Below are 22,903 nucleotides of genomic sequence, written 5' to 3' on the forward strand. Positions count from 1 at the left end.
CCTTAAAAATGAAAGACAATGTGTAAAAAATCATGCTAGTATGGGCACTCACAGTTTCGGAAATGTGCAAATGTCTACCATTTCTAAACTCTATATTTTGTTCCAATTTCATAAATACATAGGTGTCTTTCATACCGATTTTTCCATATATATATTCTTCCAAATTAATCGCTACATACCCTGTACATAATGAAAAACCATTGCAAGATGCTGCTCAGTTATTGGCTCTGGGTTCATCGGGTTCTTGGTGAACCTACAAGTCCTATATATCCCCACAACCAGAACGGTCCACCGGATGTATTGCTATATTGCTTTCAAACAGCTGTCACAATTTGAAGAAGTTACATGTGAAAACGTTGGCACAAAGGGCTGTTTTTTTCAACAAATTTTAAAATGTTCCTATATTCAAGTGTAAGTTTCTATGAAGAAACCTTGAAGGATCTACACAAATTACCCCTTTCTGAATTCAGAATGTTGTATACTTTTCAAAAATGTACAGCTTTCCAGTATCCATTATTGCTTTCATACCCATTCCTACCATTAACTGGAAGAAGGTTGAAAGCACAAGAAAATACCAAAAAAGGCTATATCCCATTAAATTGCCAACACTGTGTGATAAATGTTGGTTTTCTGACAAAAGTCTGTCAGTACCTAAAAGCTGGGAAAACAGTGATTTCAGCCCCAGAAACCCTTTGTTGATACCATTTGCAGGGAAAAAACAGATGCTTTCATTTGCAGCACCTTTTCCCCATTTTTCTTCCAAAAACTCAACATTTAGCTGTATTTTGGCTTATTTCTGAGTCCGCGCTAGGGGAATCTACAAACTGTGGGTACCTTTATAATCCCCATTATGTTGGAAGAAAAGGACGCAAATTTGGCGTGAATACCTTACGTGGTCAAAAAGTTACAGGGGCCTAAGAGCAAACTACCCCAAATAGCCAAAAATAGGCTTAGCAGGGGGGTGGAGGGGGGGCTAGCAGCGAAGGGGTTAATAAATTGTACTGGAAAAGTGACTTCCCCTCCCAAAAGACTTATCCCAAAGGGAGCGTTATATTATTTAAGAGCTTCTCTCCTTGTGCACCTGGTCACATTGTTATCACTGGGGGAGGGGGTGAGAGGGAAGTATGATGGTCTGAAGCTCCCTGCAACTCTCACACCAGCCTCAGCTCCACTCCTCCCCTGTAGGGGGTGCGAGGGAAGGATGAGGGGCTGAAGCTCCCTGCAGCTCTCACACCAGCCTCAGCTCCGCTCCTCCCCAGAGATAGAAGTAGGGGAAGAGCCTCTCTGTGAAGGTGGCCTGTGGGAAGGTGTAGAGAAGCTCCCAGGAGTCAGCATTGTACAGGGACAGCTGCCCCCCCTCGTAATCCAGATACACCCCCAGCTTCAGGGGCTTCTCACGAGGGGACAGAGGGGTCTGAGGGGAGGTGAGAGCCTTGTAATGACCCTTCCACCCAGACACAGCCCAGACTCCCCCCTCAGGTGACCACGTGAAGTGCCCCTTCCTGTTCACAGACTCTACTGTAACACCCACATGCCACGCTTTCCCCTCCTGCAGCAGCTGCACCTCCCAGTAATGTCTGCCGGCGGTGAACCCCTTGCTCCCTAGCACACAATAGTACTGGATGAATCTCTTGGGGGTGTCCGGCAGGGGCTGTTCTGTGTCCATCCATCTCACACGTCTCCGCCCCTCAGAAAGGAGGAGCCATGGATAAGCTGTGTCAGGATCCAGAGTCACCATCACTGCAGAGGAGATATTCAGAGATTTAATGGCACAAATAAAGGCTGTAATTACTGCTTCTGTTTTACATATGATTAATTTACACCACACCTGGAAGGCGCACGACTGTCAATATCATGCATTAGATGGGAGAGAGTGACAGAGCCACTCCAAGGTATACAAGACTAGTCAGTACACTGCAGTAGATGGTACAGAGTGACAGAGATACTGAAAGATACTAGTCAGTACACTGTATTAGATGGCACAGGATAACCGAGCTACTCCAAGTTATACAGTACTAGTCAGTACACTGCATTTGATGGTACAGAGTGACGGTGCTAGTAGAAGGTATACTGTACTAGTCAGTACACTGTGTTAGTTGATGCAGAGTAAGAGAGCTACTAGAAGCTATACAGTACTAATCCGTTTACTGCATTGGATAATACATAGTAAGAGAGATAATAGACGTTACACTGTAGTATTCCATACACTACATTAGATGGTTGTCACGATTCCCTTCGCCCCTGACGTTCCCGCGGCCTGCAGCGCGACCCGACACGGTCTGTACGGCGCCCTCACGGGATCAGGACTGCAATAACCAGCCTGCCTAGCGAGAGGCTCGCAGACCGGAAACGCCTTCAAAAGCGTTTCACCGCGAGGACGCAGCGTTGGATATTCAGATCCCTTGCAGACGTCGGATACAACCACAGATCCCAGCTTTTGCGGAGTTCCGTTCCGAGTGGAGAACCAGTAGCGAAGTGGAGGTAAGAGTGAGTGGCATCTCCCTGCCCCCGTTTCACGATCCTTGCTGACGAGCTGAGACGCACACCACGGAGGTGTTTGCCGCGTCTCAGCTGAGGCGAACCTTGGGTACATTCTCAGCGCTTGCGATACTGAGGCGAGATCGAGCGGCTGCTCTCCGCCCCCGCCCTGTCAACCTTTAACATCTAGCTGAGACGCACACCACAGAGGTGTTTGCCGCGTGTCAGCATTGCAGCCCACAGGAGAGTTTGTGCCATAAAATACCAGAGAGAGGATCGGAGGCAAGATCGAGCGGCTGCTCTCTGCCCCTCTCCGTCCATTGCATTGTGTTCTTCTGGGAGAGCAGGTTGAGCGGCTGTTCCCTGGCTCCAGTCGCGGGCTGCATGGTCGAGTGCCCGGCTGGGCATTCCCAAGTCTGTGACAACCCAAAGAATACTCACATCAACAACATAATTCCCTTGTGCAGCTGTCGAGCGGCATTTTCGGTCGTTACTTAACACTGTGCCCTCTGTTGGCGTACACCGGGACCGGTGTACATGCGGAGGACGGTAAGAACACCTGGTGCTGCAAAGGGTATCGTTAACATTACTTTATGTACATTGTCCTGTATTATTTCTTATTCGGCTAATCCAGCCTATTGTTTTCAGACACCATTAAATACTTTAATTGCCAATTGCCGTCTGCTTCTCTTGTTGCAACCGGACATTACCCGATCCCGGGATCTTAGAAGCGTTACATAATATCCGACCTTTAACAAGAATAACTTTCCCCTGGTCGGGTGATTAGCCATGGCAACATTGGACGATGTGTTGACAGCATTGTCCGCTGTGCAGATAGAGCTTGCCGCGTCCAGGCAAGAAACAGCGGACGTAAGGGCCAGGCTAGATGCTCTACAGGGCGACCCCCTTCAGGCGGGACGTACGGCCACGACTCCTTCCCCTGCTGTGGTGGTGGAGCTACCGGTCGCTATCCCTTTGGCTACACCAGAGAGGTATAGCGGAGACCCTAACACCGTGCAGGTCTTTCTCACGCAGGTGGCATTGCATCTATCCTGCAAACCCAAGCCGTTCCCCACCAGCCAGGCAAGGGTGGCGTTTCTCATTTCCTACCTCGCCGGGAACGCAGCGCAGTGGGCAGTACCACTGGTGAGCAGGGATGATCCCCTCCTGTGTGATTGGGGAGCCTTTCGTGAAGAGTTCCTAAAAGTGTTTGACAGACGGGCGGACTCCTATACTGCGGATAGGGAGATGTTGGAGTTACGGCAGGGCGACAATGATTTGTTGCAGTATTTGAACGCCTTCCGACTACGTGTGGCCGAAACCAAGTGGCCTGTCTCCAAACAAACGGCGCTCTTTCACCAAGGGCTGAGTGAGGAACTCAAGGACGTGGTAGCACAGATCGATCCCCAACCCAAGACTTGTGAAGGTTTGATCAATCTGGTGTTACGTTTGGATCACAGGTTGAGCGAGAGAAAAGGCGACCACAAAAGAAAAGGGAAACCCCTGTCCACTTATGTTTCTATGGGAAGCCCCGAATCCAGCTCAGCCACGAAAGCCGAGCCAATGGACATTGGAGCCATCCGGGCCTGCCTGACCACCACCGAAAAAGAATCACGCCGCAAACAAGGTCTATGCCTGTACTGTGGCAAGAAGGGGCATTACGTCCGAGAGTGCCCTGCTAAGCCAAAGACCAGTCGATACCGGGCCAACAGGACTGTGACGGCGGTAGTGGACGTGCCGGCGGAAAACTAAAGGACTCCCGGAAGGGTGAAGGGGCCTCCGAGAGTCAAGTCTGCATCCCTTCTTTGTCGCGCTTAGAGTATGGGGGTCACCAGCACTTGTTCGTCACGGTATACATCGGCCTCCGAGACCAATGGCTTCCTGTGGTGGCCATGGTTGATTCCGGGGCCACAGGCCTCTTCATGGACCTGAATGAAGCGCAGAGACTGGGCATTTCTCTCATTCCCAAGGATGTACCTGAAGACGTGTATGCGGTGGATGGGAGGCGATTGGTTACTGGTCCCATAGGACATCACACGGGGAACCTCCCGGTTAAGTATGGGAAATGGCACGAGGAGAAGATCGACTTCAACATCATCCGCGCACCGCAGTACGGGGTGATATTGGGTTTGCCTTGGCTCCAAAAACACAACCCATCGGTCAATTGGAAGACCCATGAACTACGGATGTCTTCTGAGTATTGTTCACAGTGGTGCGGTTTGGGACAAGGATTCCGTTACACCAACCGGGACGCGGTTCACACGGTCGCCACGGCGGCAGAGAAAGTGGTCGATCTTCCCCGTGCATACCACGACTATGGGGACGTCTTCAATGAAGTACGTGCGGAAGAGCTCCCTCCGCACAGGGTCTATGATTCCCAAATAGACCTGGTTCCAGGGGCATGTGTACCCAGCGGACGGCTGTACGCCTTAACGGAGCCGAAAAACCTCCATTTGCGTTCATACCTTGACAAACTCCTGGGGTTGGGTTTCATCCGGCCTTCCAAATCCCCGGCAGCATCGCCCCTCTTCTTCATTCCGAAGGCAAATGGGGAATTGAGGGCGTGTGTAGACTTTAGGGCATTGAATGCCATCACCGTTAAGAACAGATATCCCTTGCCCCTCATAAGCGTCTTGTTGGAACAGGTAAAGAAGGCCCGGATTTACACCAAACTCGACCTCAAGGGGGCCTACCATCTAGTGCGCATGAGGGAAGGCGACGAGTGGAAGACGGCATTTAAGACCCGTTTCGGCCTCTTCGAAAATCTCGTCATGCCGTTCGGGCTGTGTAATGCCCCTGCGGCATTTCAGTTCTTCCTCAACGAAGTGTTCCATGACGTCCTGGATGTGTACGTGGTAGTGTACATAGATGACATCCTTATCTACTCGGACACAGAAGAGGAACACGTCTATCACGTGACATCGGTACTCAGGAAGCTTAGAGAGCACTTGCTGTTCTGTAATTTACGCTCAGCAAGTGTGACTTCCATGTCACGTCAGTGGAGTTTCTGGGAGTGATGCTGAGCCCGAAAGGGCAGGAGATGGCAGAACGCAAGATCAAGGCGGTGGAGGATTGGCCGGTCCCACAAAGCGTCAAGGATGTGCAGAGCTTCATAGGGTTTGCCAATTTTTATCAGCGTTTTATCGAGGGGTTTTCTGGATTGGTGGCCCGATAACTCACCTACTTCGGAAATCCCAGCTGTTCGTTTAGAGCCCAGAGGCGCAAGACGCGTTCGTGGCTCTGAAGAAAGCGTTCGGCACAGCCCCGGTATTATCCCACCCTGATCCGGAACAACCGTATGTGGTGGAGGCAGACGCCTCGGAGGTGGCTCTGGGGGCCATCCTGTCCCAGCGGCATCGTGATACAGGCCTACTACATCCTGTGGCTTTCATGTCCAGAAAGCTGACTGACGCCGAACGTAATTACCACATTGCAGAGAAGGAACTGCTGGCGATTAAGGATGCCTTCACCGAATGGCGACACCTCTTAATGGGGGCAAGACATGTGGTCACAGTCTTTACAGACCACCGGAACCTGCAATTTATGACAGCGGCAAGGCATCTCTCTCCCCGGCAGCTGCGGGGGATGCTCTTTTTTGCGGGATTCAACTTTCACATTATGTATCGGCCCGGGACTGAAAACAGAAAGGCGGATGCGCTGTCCCGTCAATCCGCTGCCGATGAACCACGGCCATACACGGAACAGTCCATCGTCCACCCCAAGGTGGTGTTGGGGGCGATACAGCCAGATGCTTTCCTCAAAGGCATCCAGGAAGGAATCCGTTCCTTTACCTGGAGGAGGTGGCTCCTCAGTCACAGGGAATGGCAAGTCAAAGACGGGATACCGGTGAACGGACGTCGGTTACTGATATCGACTCCCCGACTTCAGAAAAAGGCCTTCACTTGGTGCCATGAGTCGCCTTGTGCGGGTCATCTTGGATTCGAGAAGACTGTGGCCAATCTGGAGAGACACTTCTGGTGGCCGGCCATGAGAGCGGATGTCCGGAGCTGGGGTGCAGCCTGTTCGACATGTGCCTCCATGAAAACCAATCACCGACGCCCGCAAGGGCTCCTTCAACCTCTACCTACGCCTAGCCGACCGTGGGAGCACGTATCGTTGGACTTCGTCGTGGGTCTGCCCGTGGATCAGGGCAACACGACAATCCTGGTGGTGGTGGATTACCTCACCAAGATGGGGCATTTCGTCGCCTGCAAGCAGGTACCAACTGCGGGCCAGTTGGCGACACTGCTACTCAGGAACGTGGTGAGGCTACATGGGTTTCCCAACGTGATTGTGTCGGACAGAGGGTCACAGTTCACCGCCCAGTTCTGGAGGACGTGGTGTTCGGCGTTGCACGTCAAGTCGTCTCTGTCCACGGCCTACCACCCACAGACGGACGGCCAGACGGAGCGCCTGAACCAAACGCTTAAGCAATACCTGCGCTGTTTTGTGGAGCAGGGGAGGGACGAATGGGTTGACCTCCTGTGGATAGCAGACATCGCATATAACAATGCCACCCATAGCTCTACCAAGGCATCCCCCTTCTATAGCAACTACGGACATCACCCCCGTTTTCTGCTTTTGTTCACCCCATCAGAGACGGAAGGATACCCGAAACCTCCAAGAGGGTCGCTCGCATCAAGGAAGCCCTGCTGCGTTCCCGGAAACATTTGGAGGCCGCCAAGGCAGCGTACAAAACTGTGGCTGACAGGAGGAGACGGCCTGGGCCGTTGTACAGGGTGGCAGATCACGTCTGGGTCTCTACCAGAAACATGCGGTTTCGCAAACGTAGCATGTTCCATCCTAAATACATTGGCCCCTATCGCATTACCAAGTGCGTTAGCCCCGTGAACGTGAGACTGTGTTTGCCGGGACGGCTACGGATCCATCCTGTTTTCCACGTCTCCTTGTTGAAACCATCGTCGGCGAGGGCCCGGGCGACTCCTGCACCAGTGTCGGTGGGTTCTGAGTTGGAATATGAGGTGGCTGGCATCAGGGACTCCAAGTGGCGAAGGGGCAAGTTGTGGTACCTGGTGGCCTGGAAAGGCTACGCCCCCGAGGAACAGTCGTGGGAACCTGCGTCCGGGGTGCATGCGCCCCGTTTGGTGTCCGCGTATCACAGGAAGAATCTGGCTGGTGCAGGTTCGGTGGGAAGGGGCTGAGGGAGGGAGGATGTACTGTCACGATTCCCCTCGCCCCTGACGTTCCCCCGGCCTGCAGCGCGACCCGACACTGTCTGTACGGCGCCCTCACGGGATCAGGACTGCAACAACCAGCCTGCCTAGCGAGAGGCTCGCAGACCGGAAACGCCTTCAAAAGCGTTTCACCGCGAGGACGCAGCGTCGGATATTCAGATCCCTTGCCGACGTCGAATACAACCACAGATCCCAGCTTTTGCAGAGTTCCATTCCGAGTGGAGAACCAGTAGCGAAGTGGAGGTAAGAGTGAGCGGCGTCTCCCTGCCCCCGTTTCACAATCCTTGCTGACGAGCTGAGACGCACACCACGGAGGTGTTTGCCGCGTCTCAGCTGTGGCGAACCTTGGGTACAGTCTCAGCGCTTGCGATACTGAGGCGAGATCGAGCGGCTGCTCTCCGCCCCCGCCCTGTGTCAACCTTTAACATCTAGCTGAGAAGCACACCGCGGAGGTGTTTACCGCGTCTCAGCATTGCAGCCCACAGGAGAGTTTGTGCCATAAAATACCAGAGAGAGGATAGGAGGCAAGATCGAGCAGCTGCTCTCTGCCCCTCTCCGTCCATTGCATTGTGTTCTTCTGGGAGAGCAGGTTGAGCGGCTGTTCCCTGGCTCCAGTCGCGGGCTGCATGGTCGAGTGCCCGGCTGGGCATTCCCAAGTCCGTGACAACCCAAAGAATACTCACACCAACGACATAATTCCCTTGTGCAGCTGTCGAACGGCATTTTCGGCCGTTACTTAACACTGTGCCCTCCGTTGGCGTACACCGGGACCGGTGTACATGCGGAGGACGGTAAGAACCCCTGGTGCTGCAAAGTGTATCGTTAACATTACTTTATGTACATTGTCCTGTATTATTTCTTATTCGGCTAATCCAGCCTATTGTTTTCAAACACCATTAAATACTTTAATTGCCAATTGCCGTCTGCTTCTCTTGTTGCAACCGGACATTACCCGATCCCGGGATCTTAGAAGCGTTACAATGGTACAGAGGGACAGAGCTACCAGAACATGTAATGTTCGAGTCAGCACACTGAATTGAATGTTACATAGAAACAGAGCCACTCCAGGGCACACTGTACTAGTCAGTAAATCGCAATAGATGGAACAGAGTAACAGTGCTACTCCAAGGTATTCTGTAATACACTGCAATAGATAGTAACAGAGTTAGTCCAAGTCATACTGTACAAGTCAGTATTCTACATTAGATGGTACAGAGTAGCAGAGCTACGGGAAAGTATAATGTACTAGTCAGTACCCTGCATTAGATTGAACAGAGTGACAGCTACTCCAAGGTATACTGTACTAGTGGCTGCACTGTATTAGATGGCACAGAGTAGCAGAGCAACTTCAAGTTATAAAGTACAAGTCAGAACACTGAATCCGATGGTACAGAGTAACAGAACTACTAGATGGTATACTATACTAGTCAGTACACGGCATTAGATGGCATAGTGTGACAAAGCTACTCAAGGGAATTCTGTAACAATCAGTACTCTATCGTAGATGGTACAGAGTATGAGAGCTACTAGAAGTTATACAGTACTAGTCAGTACACTGGATTAGATAGCACAGAGGGACAGAGCTACTCCAAGGTATACCGTACTACTCAGTACATTGCATTAGATTTTACAGAGACACAGAGCTACTATACGGTATACAGTAATAGTCAGTACACTGCATTAGATGGCACAGAGCTACTCCAAGTACTCTGCAATAAATAGTACACAGTAGCAGATTTAGTAGAGGGCATACTGTACAAGTCAGTACTCTACATTAGATGAGTACCAGCACTACTAGAAGGTATACAGTACTAGTTAGCAGTGAACTAGTTAGTACACTGCATTAGATGGAACAGAATGATAGAACTAATCCAAGATATACAGTACTAGTCAGTACACATCATTGGATGGTGCAGAGTAGAAGAGCTACTAGAAGGTATACAGTGCTAGTCAGAAAACTGTATTAGATAGTACAGAGTGACAGAGCTACCCCAAGGAATACTGTACTTGCCAGTACATTGCATTAGATGGTACAGAGGGACAGAGCTACTGAAAGGCATACTATAGTAGTCAGTAGACTGAATTAGATGGCACAGAATTACATAGGATTTAGAAGGCATACTGTACTAGTCAGTACACTGTATTAGATGGTACAGAGTAAATTAGCTACTACAACGTATACTGTACTAGTGAGCACACAGTATCAGACGGTACAGAATGACAGAGCTACTAGAAGATATACTATACTAGTTTAGTGACCCAGGTAAAGTCCATCCTTTAGTGATGCTTCGATTGGTTGTCGTTGGTACATGTAGTGAGTGAAGATACAGCTGTAATAATAGGTCTAAGTCCGCAGCAGGTAAACTCATGCAGATACCACTCAGCAGATCTTGTTGTTGGTCCCTGTGTCTTTTAGATTCTCACAGACTTTGCAGACACTGACTTTGGCTTTAGTTGTCTACAGATGCCGCCTCCAGATCCTTACAAGATCTCATCCCGGATTTGGGGGTCACAGATGAGTTTCTGATTAGAAGTGGTGTGGACGAGACACACTTGGTTGTGACGTGAAGACCGGAAAGCCGAGGTCCATCTCTTGGGATGTCCAATCTCAGGTCCATGTTCGCAAGGCCCCTGTCTAGTCTTAAGAATGTTTGAGAGGGAATAAACATTTCGACCTCAGGTCAGTGCCGCTAGAGAGAGAATGATTTTAATCCGATTAACTTCCAGCAAGGGACCGCGTTGTGTGGAAGGGTTTTCACTTTTCCCAATAAATGTATAAAAAAATCCCAGTATTTAGAGAAATAAGGTACCACACATCATTTGTGGGTTAGAAAGTTACAGTGGGAACAAAGCAAGATTAAAATGTGAGTGTCTGATTAGTTACAGACTTATTTGAGACACAGGTATCCTGTAGAAACACTGCAGGGGCTGAGCCAGACCATCTTACTGAACTCCACCGCCCTGTCAGGTGCCTTTTATAAATAGGTTGTACCTAGGCACTCTACTAATTTTCATTATCACCAATGGTGATTTTGTTTTTGTATTTTATGTACTGTGAAAGTCCTGTTCCTATCAAATGTTTCTCAATTGTGTTACAGAAAGAACAGCTCATACATAAAGAGACATCATAGATGCATGTTTCAAAGTCAAAAGAAGAGAACATCCAAAATTAAATGTTAAGTCTTGTTATATTTAATATTGCTTCACTTAACAGTTTTTTGTGATATTGAATACAGTATTGTTCTTCAAATTTGTATCAATAGGATTTTCAAGGAACCACAAACTGTATACAAAGTTTCAATGGTGCTATTCATAACCAATTGACATTTTTGCTGAAACTTTTTTGGGCACTACAAAAAAAAAGACATGTTGACGGCCACGTTGGGGGTCCTGGTCCTCAGGCCCTCCGAATCGTGATGGTCACTGAAACAGCCGATGACAGCCGACACATGTTTCGTTACTTATTATGTAACTTTCTCAACGTTGTAAGGTAACAAGTGGAAAAAATGTAGTGCACATTACACACTCGATCAATTGTCTACAGTGTGTGCTGTTATAAAACATGCAAAATATTGTGCACAAAAGGAGCAATAGTATAATTAGATGTTCTCTTGAGTGCACAGGAAGGCGAAAAGATCGTGTAGGGAGTATTCCCAAAGAGTTTAATACTCATACGGTGATTTAGAGTTAGACAAAAAGCCAAAGCAAATGAGGAAGTACATTGTTGAAAACTGAATGAGATGAACCTTATACCCCAGAGAGGAATGTCACAGAAGAGCACACACAAGCAAGCAAAGATATATGAGATGGTTTAAGAGAGCAAAGTTTTCTACCTCATTCCTAACGTATTGTAGTAGTAGATATGTTTTGTCCCTGTATCGTAGCTCTGTGCGATGAATGGCTGAGGAACACAGAGACGACATATTAAAAATCGAGTCTCGTCTATCATAATGGTCAGACACTGGCCGAATCATACAAATCATAGTATACCTGATAACTAGTGGATCAGTAAGACAGCCTCTTCAGAATATGAGGGATGCCATATAGTGAATATTGTAGTAGAATAGACCCATCCAGTGATCTAAAGGTATAATATTGTAAGAAAAGTGCATTTATCGAGGACTTAACGAGAGAGAGAGCTACCCTGTGAACTGAGGAATCTTTCGAGGAAATATCATAAAAGTTGGGATTAATAAAGTTCTCGATGCTCTACCTGGTGTGAAAAACTTTCAGGTTCCGCCCTGTATTCGATTTCTAAGACACCTAATGACAATGATTTCTAAAAAGAGGGATCTCTCTGTCAGATCAAAGACACAATTGGGAAAGGACTCAGTAAACAAAGAGTTATAATGTATCAACAGACATAAAAAGCGAGAAAAAGTATTTATTTTGAAGTGCTAAATAAACTCCACGGATATTTGTGCATCTTTGGACTATCAATATCGGATATAAAACTATTTATATTGTGGAGCAAAGTAGACTTATCTGTGAGGGTGTTAAAAGTATTGCAGCTTATAGGAGTATCTGTTCACATCATATTTTATAAAAACGGGCAGTATTTCATTGAATTCATTAAAAGGATCAACAAGTTTTTTATTTATTTAAACTTGAATCCGAAATATGCTTTAAAAAAGGGGGATAACTGCAATCTTACCCGTACTCCTCAATTAAGCAATAACGTCTGTGAGACAAAAGATGAAGAAAAAGATAACATAGTGCTTTTAGTTTGTATTTCAAATTAAGCAATGCTGTTTTTATTAAAAGTAAGTTTAAATCGAAAGAAAAAACCTTACAGAGAGCGCCAGAGCCCACAGATTCCCATTTACAGTTTTGTGTAAACACCAATTGGACTAAAAATTGAAGTTTCTGCCCAACTGGTATTCCAAGTGACACAGTATTACCACATATAGGATAACCACATGCAATATGATTGCATACAATATAACCACATACAGTATTACCACATGCAATATTACCACATGCAGTATTACCACATGCAGTATTACCACATGCAGTATTACCACATGCAGTATTACCACACACAGTATAGCCACGTGCAGTATAGCCACGTGCAGTATTACCGCGTGCAGTATTACCACGTGCAGTATTACCACGTGCAGAATTACCACATGCAGAATTACCACGTGCAATATAGCCACATGCAGCATAACCACATGCAGTATTACCGCATGCGGTTCCACTCAACCAAATATTACCAGGGACACATTGCACTTTGGCAGAAATGACAGAAATTGTAGCAGGAAAAAGACAAATGGAAGGTAAACCCTGGGAATGCTGCGGCACATATACAGAATGGAGAGAAGTAGAAATCTAGAAAAATCTGGAACCATGCCATACCACACCATATTATACCATCATCCAACTCCATAGCACACCATACAATCCCATCATAACGTTCCATACCATACCACCATAACATCTCATAAAATTTCATTCGACAATACCCAATCGCATCCCATTCCTTTCCATCCCATACCACCATAACTTTCCATACCATACCATTCCATAGCATTCCACACCACACCATACCACACCAAACAATAGCATAGCATAGCATACTATACCACAACATACCACAGCACACTACACATTACCATACCATTTTCATGAACAGTAACATACAGAGCTAAACGTCACAATTATATTTACCTTTATAATTCTTCACCAACACCTCTGGGCACTGAATCTTCACATTATTACACCTGTAATAACATACAAATCATCTTTGTATTAAAGGGCAATGAGAGCTCCAGGAACAGACGATGAACATCACATAAGACCCGTATTTGAAATAAGATTCAGTATTAAGAGCAGCGCCTGCAGACTAGAGCTCAGTGTGAGTTACTGTTCATACACAACAGTCAAAGCTCTAACGATATCCAAAAGTACCTTCAATATCTCTTGCCAGGATCTGGGTGTTCTAAGGCAGATAGCTCAGTGAGACCAGCGTGCTTCATGTGATGCCACATAGTACCTCTGCGTGGGTCTTCGAGGAGCGATGGTTAGCTCAGTGAGAGGGGGGCTGACTAACAGGTTACATCTGCTCCTGGTGGAGTCTCGTGAATATATACTTAATAAATACCTTCTTACGTGAAGTCCACGTGCATTCCTGCCAGCACCCACAACACAACACTGCCACATCCAACCCCTGCCAGTGTAAACCTTGTCACCATTCCTCTACAACCAAGATGTTTGGGTAGCTTCTTCTGGGGGTATGTAAGTCAGTATTAGATCTGGGGGTCTCTAGTTGGCAATGGCATTCACCTTTGTCCAAATAGGGACCCTTACTTGTAAGTCAGGATAAGGGGATCACACTCCTAAATAACCTCTGCTCACCCCCTTGGTAGCTTGGCACAAGCAGACAGGCTTATCTCAGAGGAAGTGTGTTAAGCATTTGTGAATATACACAGTAATACACTGAAAACACTATAGATGGACACAACACAGGTTTTATAAAAATAAGTTTTCTTTATATAGACTTAACACAAGACCACAAACGACAAAAATCCACAATACTACACTTAAAGTTGATTTAAAGATGATAAAAGTTGCTTAGTTCAGGTTGATGGTAAATGCGACAAAGTACCTGGATGCGTAACGCAAAGTGAACAAAAGGCTTGGAAAAGGGGAGATGGGTCGGTTCCATGATCTGGGGGAAAGGTTGCGTCCTGCCTCAATGCTTGCGCAGAGTAGTGGATGCATTGTGATCCTTACCGGTGCGGAGGTGATGCGTAGATTCTCAGCCTGTGGGCCCGTTGCGATGCGCAAGATGGCGCCTTGATGCGATGCAATCATCCGGTTGCGATGCGAGAAGATGGTGCCCTTGATGCGACGTTGTGATGATGACGCGTAGACGCCCTGGCAGCCTTGCGACAACTCTGTACTTTGGAGCCACGACAGGCCCTGCGACAAGCTCCTCCAGTGATGCAATGGCAACTCTCTCGATGGCGTTACGCTTCTCCTGTGATGCGACAGCAGGCAGCTTTGACGAAGACACGCTTCTAGGGAGATGCAGCGGCGGCACGCTTCTCCGGCGATGCGACATTTTCAACTGCGGCGGCGACACGCTTCCTCTCGGTGCGTCGCGCTTCCAGCTCTCAGCGACACGCAAATGTCTATAGATAGAATTCCCAGCAAGGAAATTCACAGGGGGAGCTGGTATTGAAGTGTTTTGTCCCCGAGACTTCAGCAGGAGGCAAGCACAAGTTCAAGCCCTTGGAGAATATTCTGTAGTTGATGAAAGCCCATAAAAAGTTCCTTCTCCTTTCCCTTGGCAATTAAGCAATCACTGCAGGCCAACACAGCAAACAGCACACTGGCAGAGGGGCAGTCCAAACTCCTGCAGCTTCCTTGGTTCTTCTCCTTGGCAAAAGGTTTCTTGTTCCCAGAAGTGATCTAAAGTTCTTGGGACTGGGTCCCAAAATGTATACCCCAAAATCCTTTGTTCTCTGAAGGCAGATAGGACTCTGCCTAGTCCAAATCAGTTCCTGCGCACTTTGTTTACATGACTCTTTCCTTCCTTTCACAGTGTAGGGCAGAGACATCAGACGCCCCACAGGAGGTGGAGCCAGCACTGTAGAGGGAAGGCCCAGCCCTATTCAGGTATCAGGTGCAACTCCCCCCTCCCATCTAGATGTAGATCTCTCTATTCACCACTGGGCTGCCCCAGCCTGTCTCTTGGAATCCCCCAGCCCTGTCACTCACAAACTCAGACAAGGAATACACAACCTAGCAGAGGCAGGCCTGGTCAGTTAGGCAAGAAAATACCTACTTTCTAAAAAGTGGTATTTTCAAACACAGAAAGTTAAAACCAAGTTTACTAAAAGATGTATTCTATCATTCTGAGTTCAGGCATATTAAATTTGAATTTCTACTGTGTTCCCTGAGTCAGTTAGGATTATAAGAATGTAATAATCTAACTGCTCATTCTATCCTATGAAGAACAGGTAGCCTTGCAATAGTGAAAAATGAAAATGGCAGTAATTTACTATTAGGACATGCTACACACATCAGGGCATGTCCCACCTTATACTTACAATGCACCCTGCCCTTGGGCCTACCATAGGGGTGTCTGATATGAAGCAAAGGGAAGGTTTAGGGACTGGAAAGTGGGTGCACTTGCCAAGTCGACATGGCAGTCACAGACTGCACACAGGCCTTGCAATGGCAGGCCTGAGACACACTTTACAAGCTGCTTCTGTGGGTGGCACAACCAGTGCTGCAAGCCCACCAGCAGCATTTGATTTTCAAGCCCTGGGCACACATGGTGCACTGTACAAGGGACTGACAAGTTAATCAAATAACCCAATCATGGAATAACTAATCAAAACATAAATTTAACATAGGGAGCACTTGCACTGTGGCACTGAAAAGCAGGGGCACAGTGCCCAAGGCATGTAACCAGCAAAAACATATCAAAACAGAGGAGGCAATCATTAAAAAAAATGGAAGGGAGACTCACGCCAATGATGCCAGGTCTAACAGTCAGGTGTTTTGAGAAATTATTGGGTGCAAAATTAAAGTAGGCCCCTGCCTGATCCTATTTGGGATGTACTTGTGCCCTTACTGGGACAAGTTAAACTCGGATCAGGCCTCGCTGATATGTTTTCTGATATGACTAGCAAGAAAGGAAATCTGTAGGAAATGGATTACTCCCGACCCTCCAAAGGTATCAGAATGGGTCGGATCTGTAAGAGATGTCAGTAGACTGGAATTGGACCACACGTCGACCTCAGTAGAGAAAATATGACGTCCCTTTGTGATATGGCAAAGTAAATCAGAACATCCTGTGATTACAGCTCTATCTTGCTGAGAAATGGGCAGTTATTCATCCTATAAAAGGGCAAAACTATAAGAAATATTCAGCATGCATGTACGCTGGGCACTCCGGGCGAAGGCGCCTTGACTCACAGCTTACTTATCTGGTTACATGAAGACAAAAAAATGAAAACCATTCCTCTACAACCTTGGAAGGATTAGCAAATAACCTCTGTCACTGCAAACTCCATCATCGCTTCTGGAATTGGAATTGGAATTGGAAGTGGATTTCTAAAGCACGTAGCTACCCGTGGGCGTCCCAGCGCTGAACTCGTCAGATTGTGTCTGTGATCGGAGAGACCTAGGGGAATAGCCAAGTTTTCAATAGTTTGCGGAAAGCTAGTAGATTGGTTTCCCTCCGGATGTTGAGGGGTAGTTCCACAGCCTAGGGGCTCTAGAACTATAGAACACAAACCCCTCTAAAAATATAGTCTCAATTTTACAGGAGGGCTCAGGGAGGTAAGAGCTCACTGCTGGAATCTGTCTGACTTGTAAGACACAGCTGTGCATTCCATCAATGCAAACTCATCCTTTCATCCTTCTTGAGTTGTTGACTGCTCACCATCAAAGTGGAAAATATCTATTTCATTATCGGCAATGATGAATGCTCAAAAGCTGCAGTACTTTGGGAGATCTCTGCCCACACACCCTCACTACAGCAGCAGACAGGCACAAAATCACTGCCACTGTAATCACCGTCATCACAGCTCTAGAACCTGAGTAGGATTAACACACAACCTCTCACACTGTAATGACCGTCATCACTGCTCTAGAACCTGAGTAGGATTGGCACACAACAGCTAACACTGTAACCACAGTCATCACTGCTCTAGAACCTTGTTGGGATTAGAACACAACCGCTTTCACTATAATCACCATCATCGCTGCTCTAAAACCTTGGTGGGATTTGGAATGAGCCGCTAACACTGTAATCATCATCACTGCTCTAGAACCTTTGTGGAATTAGCACGCTATACCTATAATTGTAAACCCCTTCCTTGGTAATCGGGAACCTTGGACCAATAAGCACACAATCCCTGCCACTGTAAACCCTGTCTTTCCTGATTTAGAACTTTTAATGGGATTAGCGCACCATACTATCTCTGAAGAGAGGAGAATTCGTGTCACTATACGCTGTAGCCTCAAGGCATTGTAACTTCTTAGAATTCTTCCTTCATCTTTGGCTGAACCGGTCTGTGGCATCCATAGGATCTATCTGTTCATTAATCTCATGGGGGGTCAATAGGATCAGCAAGGGCATTCATTTTTATTAATGATAGATATGATTACTGTCTGGACTCTTTCTTTGTGTATATAGTTGTGTAGAACGAGGTGTGTTAAATAATACCCACCACTGTGCACTGGAAGTCCACACGTGAGGAAGATATGCATCCAAAGCCCTTTATTCAATCCTAGGCTGGGGTTATGCTACCCCTAAAATGCATCCATCTGATAATCTTTAACAGGTAAAAAATATGATGGAATTCATTGGCCTTTCATCTGCATGGATTGTGCAGTCAGAGCCCCCCAGCTCCCACAGACTCGCCCTCGAAAATATGGTAACATTGGATTACACCAGATTGGTACACTTAATTAACTTGTAAGTCCCTAGTAAATGGTACTACATCTAACCAGGGCCTGCAAATTAAATGCTACTCGTGGGCAGCAGCACTCGTTATGCCACTCACTAAAGTAGCCATTTAAAACATGTCTCAGGCCTGCCAATGTGTTTTAAACTGACATTTTGACCTGGAATAATAAACCTTGCACTAAGCCTAAACCTTCCTTTTTAGGTCGAGCTTAAGCATATGACCTCTTGCATAGTTAATTATACTTCTCTTGTGGTCTTAAAGCCACCCTCCTTGCATTAAATTAGTTTGTTTTAGTGTCCTTTAAAAACCCTTGCTTTCTAGCGGTCAGTCCTGCCTCTTTGTCTTTCCTTTTCTCTTCCGTTCCTCCCATGGAACAGGGACTAAGTACTGTCTCATTCGGCTATGGTTCTTTATCTGTTCGTTTGGGGACTTTTTTTTCTAGATTTCCTACTGTGTTACTATTTGCCTGTATTCAGCTTCGGCGCCATAGCTGCTTATATTTACATATAGCATTCCTCCCTCCCACCTTGTTTTAATGCCACAGTTGTGTTAGTGCTGCCTCCAGTGCCATGCCTCCGCTCTATTGCTTTCATGTTTTTTAGCCTTTTTGCACTTTTCGATGTCCACCATCAGTTGGGCTTTTTTGGTAGGATAATTCTTTGGTTTGGACTTTCTTTTTAGGGGAATTGGGCTTCTTGAAGTCTTGTTTGCAAGCAGGCATGAGGCATTGCTCCTGCTGCTCCTTGTGCCTGGTGCTCCCGTCCTAACCCTTACTCCTCCCGCCATGTTGCAACAGCTGCAGCTTCGTAGGAAGCATCTACATCCACAGATTGAGTTCAGAAAGGGTTCATCGCTGTGCAGGCGGTTTGGTTGTATTTTGTTTTTGGCACAGGGATATTAAGTGACTTTCCCAGAATCACAGGATGTTTGAGTCTCCCGCCAGACTTGATCCTGGTTCCCTAGCTTCAAAGTCGGCCGATCTAGCCCTGTTTCCTAATGCAAACTTCTTTGTACTATAATGTTTATGGAACAAGAACTTTGTTACAGTTGAAAGGCATCGTACTGCTGCTGTAAGCAACATGCGTAATGATGCAAGAATGTATCACATTTGTTCAGCAAGTAAACAGAACACCTTGCATTAACATACCGAAGAGGTATGTTAATAACCAGGGGCGTAGCATTCGAAGGTGCAGAAGGCGCAGCGGCACCAAGCCTGGGGGCACAAAGAGCCCACGGCATCCATATTAGTTGTGTTTTATATTTTTTTATTAAAAGTCAGGGGAAAGGGCCCCAATTTGATTGCTTGCACAAAGACCCAAAGAACCTTTGCTACGCCACTGTAAATACCCACAAAACAAATAAATTATTACTTTTGATTAGTTTTCAAATTTGAGATCAGGGAACCTGTAAATTTATGATGAGAGCAGCTAGGAAGAATATATGTATGGTATTGAAGTAACTGAAATTATACCAAGCATGTTGTAAAGTAACAGCTAGCAAGTAGCCTAGTTTGAGTGATACATAAGTCACACATTGAATATTAACCAACATCATTTTACAAGGCAACTTTATTCCACAGTATGTGCATCAACTTACTTGTTAGAAGCGGCTGTCTCTAGTTGGCAGAGGTATACACTTCTGACAAATAGGGACACACCTTTTCTAGTCAGGGCAAGGGGATCACACACTTAGATAACCCCTGCTCACCCCCTTGGTAGCTTGGCAAAGCAGACAGGCTTATCTCAGAGGCAGTGCGTTAAGCATTTATGACCACATACAGTAATAAAGTGAATACACTACAAATGGACACGACACAGTAGTATTATAAAAATAAGGATGTTTATATAAGGCTAAGCACAAGACCAAATAACGACAAAAATATACCACAATCTTAATAAATACTCTTGGAAGGAAAAATAATAGTTCAAGTGTAGTTTCTTCTTAGCACAGAGTCTTTAGTAACAAAAGCAACTCTTCTTCTTTAAATCACAGTTCTTGGCAACAATGTAACCCCCACAGAAGTCACACGACGTCAAGGCAAAGTTAATCCAAAGGTTCGGCGTCGACCGCGAGGAGCGCTACGTCGAGCCCGGAGTCGAACAGACCCCCACAACACAGTACCTTGGAAAAGTGCAGCACACGATGATCAGCGGTGTCGAGATGTCCGGCGTCGCATCTTCGGCGTCGATCGGGCCTCGGAGTCGGGGCGATCTGCAGCGGCGTCGACGGATGTCAGGCAGGAGCAGCGCTCACGAGGCGAAGCAGGATACGTCGTCGTCGTCGATGGTGATGTTGCAAGTGTGAGCAGCGCTCACGGCGTCGAGAGGTCTCGGTGTCGAGGCGGTCGGTAGCGGCTTCGCTACTGGCGTCAATCGGGCCCGGCGGCCGGCGGCGAAGGTGTGGGACACTGGAGCTGCACTCACGATGTCGAGCTGGATTCGGTGGCGTCCGTCGGCGTCGAGATTGCTGGATTCTTCAGAGGTGCTGGATTTTCAGGTTCCAGCAACAGGCACTTTTAGCAAATGATGAAGTCCTTTAACCCTGTGACTTCAACAGGAGGCTGGCACTCTTCCAGCCCTTGGAGATTTCCTAGGCAAAGCTTGAGAGTACACACTCAGTTCCTCTCTCCTGGTTCCTTGGCAAAAATAAAGAAGTCACTGTAGGATTCCCCCAACAAACAGCACACTGGCAGAAGGGGTAGGCAAGGCCTTGGATCAGCAGGCTTCTTGTCCTTGGTTCAGGTTTCCTTGTCAGAAGTGATCTAAATTCTTAGTTCAGGGGTCCTTCTCTTATACCCCTGTTCTGCTTTGATTCCTTTGTCCATGCAGGGGAATTTCCCCCCATCCTGGGTTTGTTGTGGGTGTTGCCAGGCCGAGGCACGTGGCCTATTCACTGTGCAGGGCAGAGTCTTCAGCCGCCCAGCAGGAAGTGGAGCCAGCATGGTCACTGGCAGCGGCAGGGCCATCAGTCGCCCGGTAGGAGGTGGGGCCAAGATCGTCCCTGGCAGGCATAGAGCTATCAGTCGCCTAGCAGGAGGTGGAGCCAGCATTGTGTCAGGCAGGGCAGGCTATCAGGAGCTACTCTTCCCCTACTCTCAATGCAAATGCCCCACTCACCCCACACTGACTCATTCAGACCTCCGGAGCCACCCAGCTCCTGTCACACGCACACCAAACCAGCAGAGACCGGTAGACATTCAGACAAGAAAATAGTCACTTTCTAAAAGTGCTATTTTCAAACACAGAGTCTAAAAACCATCCACCCAAACGGATGTGTTATTAAACTCTGAGTTCAGGGATACCAAACTCGACATTGCACCATGCTCCCCGAGCCCGCTAGGATTATACCATTAATAATCCTGGCAGCCCATTCTAACTTATGGAGAGCAGGTAACCTTACAATAGTGAAAAACGAATATGGCTGTAATTCACTATTAGGACATGCCAACCTCATCAGGCTTGTCCTACCTTATGCTTACAATGCACCCTGCCCTTGGGCCTACCATAGGGGTGACTAACATGAAGTTAAGGGAAGGTTTAGGGACTGGCAAGTAGGTGTACTTGCGCAGCCCGTGTGACAGTACCAGACTGCACGTAGGTCTAGCAATGGCAGACCTTTAGACATACTTTTACTAGGCCGCTCTTGTGGGTGGCACAACACGTGCTGCAAGCCCACTAGCAGCATTTGTATTTACTAGCCCTGGCACTCCTGGTGCACTCTACTAGGGACTGACAGTAAACCAAATAAGCCAAACATGGAATCCAATCAATACATCAATTTCACATAGGGAGCACTTGCACTGTGGCACTGATCAGCAGTGGCACAGTGCCCAAAGCAATATACCAGCAAAAACATCGTAAACAGAGGAGGCAAACAGAAAAAATGGAGGAGAGACTTATGCCAATGATGCCAGGTCTAACACGTGTCCCCTCCAGCTAAAATGTGGGGAGAACTACCCTTACTCTAGGGGGTCCTCATCACTAAGGCGGAAAAACTTGGACAGACCATCAGCATTGGCGTGATCTGTACCAGGGCGGTGTTCCACCGTGAAGTCCATCCCCTGTAGGGAAATGGACCACCTCAACAGCTTTGCATTCTCACCCCTCATCTGCATCAACCATCTGAGGGGCCTGTGGTCTGTCTGAACCCGGAAGTGAGTCCCAAACAGGTAGGGTCTTAGCTTCTTCAGCGCCCAGACCACAGCAAATGCTTCTCGCTCTATCGCACTCCACCTCCGTTCCCTGGGAAGTAACCTCCTGCTGATGAAGGCTACAGGTAAGTCTCTGCCCTCTTCATTCACCTGAGCTAGAACAGCCCCCACGCCATGCTCTGAGGCGTCCGTCTGGACAACAAATTCTTTAGAAACGTCGGGTGCCTGGAGTATGGGTGCTGTGCACATTGCAGTTTTCAGGGTGTCAAAGGCCGTCTGACAGGCATCAGTCCAGATCACAAGTCTTGGCTGCTTCCTGGAAGTCAGCGAAGACAAGGGGTGCACAATGTTGCCATAATCCTTGACAAACCTCCTGTAGTAACCCGTGAGACCTAAGAAGGCTCTCACCTGAGTCTGGGTTTTGGGCGTTGCCCAAGCCAGGATGGTATCAATCTTGGGTTGCAGGGGGGCCACCTTGCCGCTCCCTACTTGGTGCTCCGAGTACACCACTGAACCCTGCCCAATCTGGCACTTACTGGCTTTGATTGTGAGGCCTGCTCTGCGCAGGGCCAACAACACTTCCTGGAGGTGGCGCAAGTGTTCCTCCCAGCTGGCGCTGAACACTGCTATGTCGTCCAGGTAGGCGGCAC

At 47.5% G+C, this 22,903-nt stretch overlaps 2 protein-coding genes across 2 annotated transcripts in view; both read right to left on the reverse strand.

Annotated features, from left to right (window-relative positions):
* Positions 1 to 1,228: 1,228 nt before the first annotated feature.
* On the reverse strand, positions 1,229 to 10,291 carry LOC144752401 (zinc-binding protein A33-like). The gene is made up of 4 exons (XM_078640333.1): positions 10,227 to 10,291; positions 9,983 to 10,076; positions 9,691 to 9,751; positions 1,229 to 1,740 (listed from the first exon to the last, which is right to left on the reverse strand). The coding sequence occupies exons 1-4, from the start codon at positions 10,289 to 10,291 to the stop codon at positions 1,229 to 1,231; spliced, it is 732 nt and encodes a 243-aa protein (XP_078496459.1).
* A 2,049-nt stretch (positions 10,292 to 12,340) lies between these two features.
* The window catches only part of LOC144752402 (E3 ubiquitin-protein ligase TRIM39-like), a 139,965-nt gene continuing 129,402 nt past the window's right edge, over positions 12,341 to 22,903 (reverse strand). Inside the window, exons 5-6 of the mRNA XM_078640334.1 lie at positions 13,344 to 13,396; positions 12,341 to 12,354 (exon numbers count right to left, since the gene is read on the reverse strand). Of these exons, the coding sequence (XP_078496460.1) occupies positions 12,341 to 12,354; positions 13,344 to 13,396 (67 nt within the window). The remainder of the gene's footprint in view (positions 12,355 to 13,343; positions 13,397 to 22,903) is intronic.

This window comes from Lissotriton helveticus, chromosome 5_1 (genome assembly GCF_964261635.1).
Source record: "Lissotriton helveticus chromosome 5_1, aLisHel1.1, whole genome shotgun sequence".
Classification (NCBI taxonomy): Eukaryota; Metazoa; Chordata; class Amphibia; order Caudata; family Salamandridae; genus Lissotriton; species Lissotriton helveticus.

What these genes read in the sequence shown, in the direction of transcription:
- LOC144752401 (XM_078640333.1), bottom strand. Translation starts at nt 10,291, where the DNA reads ATGGACCTGAGATTGGACATCCCAAGAGATGGACCTCGGCTTTCCGGT. An exon ending in GGTCTTCACGTCACAACCAA is followed by an intron (nt 10,077 to 10,226) that starts GTGTGTCTCGTC and finishes TAAAAGACACAG; the next exon opens with GGACCAACAACAAGATCTGC. An exon ending in TGTATCTTCACTCACTACAT is followed by an intron (nt 9,752 to 9,982) that starts GTACCAACGACA and finishes CATCTAATTCAG; the next exon opens with TCTACTGACTACTATAGTAT.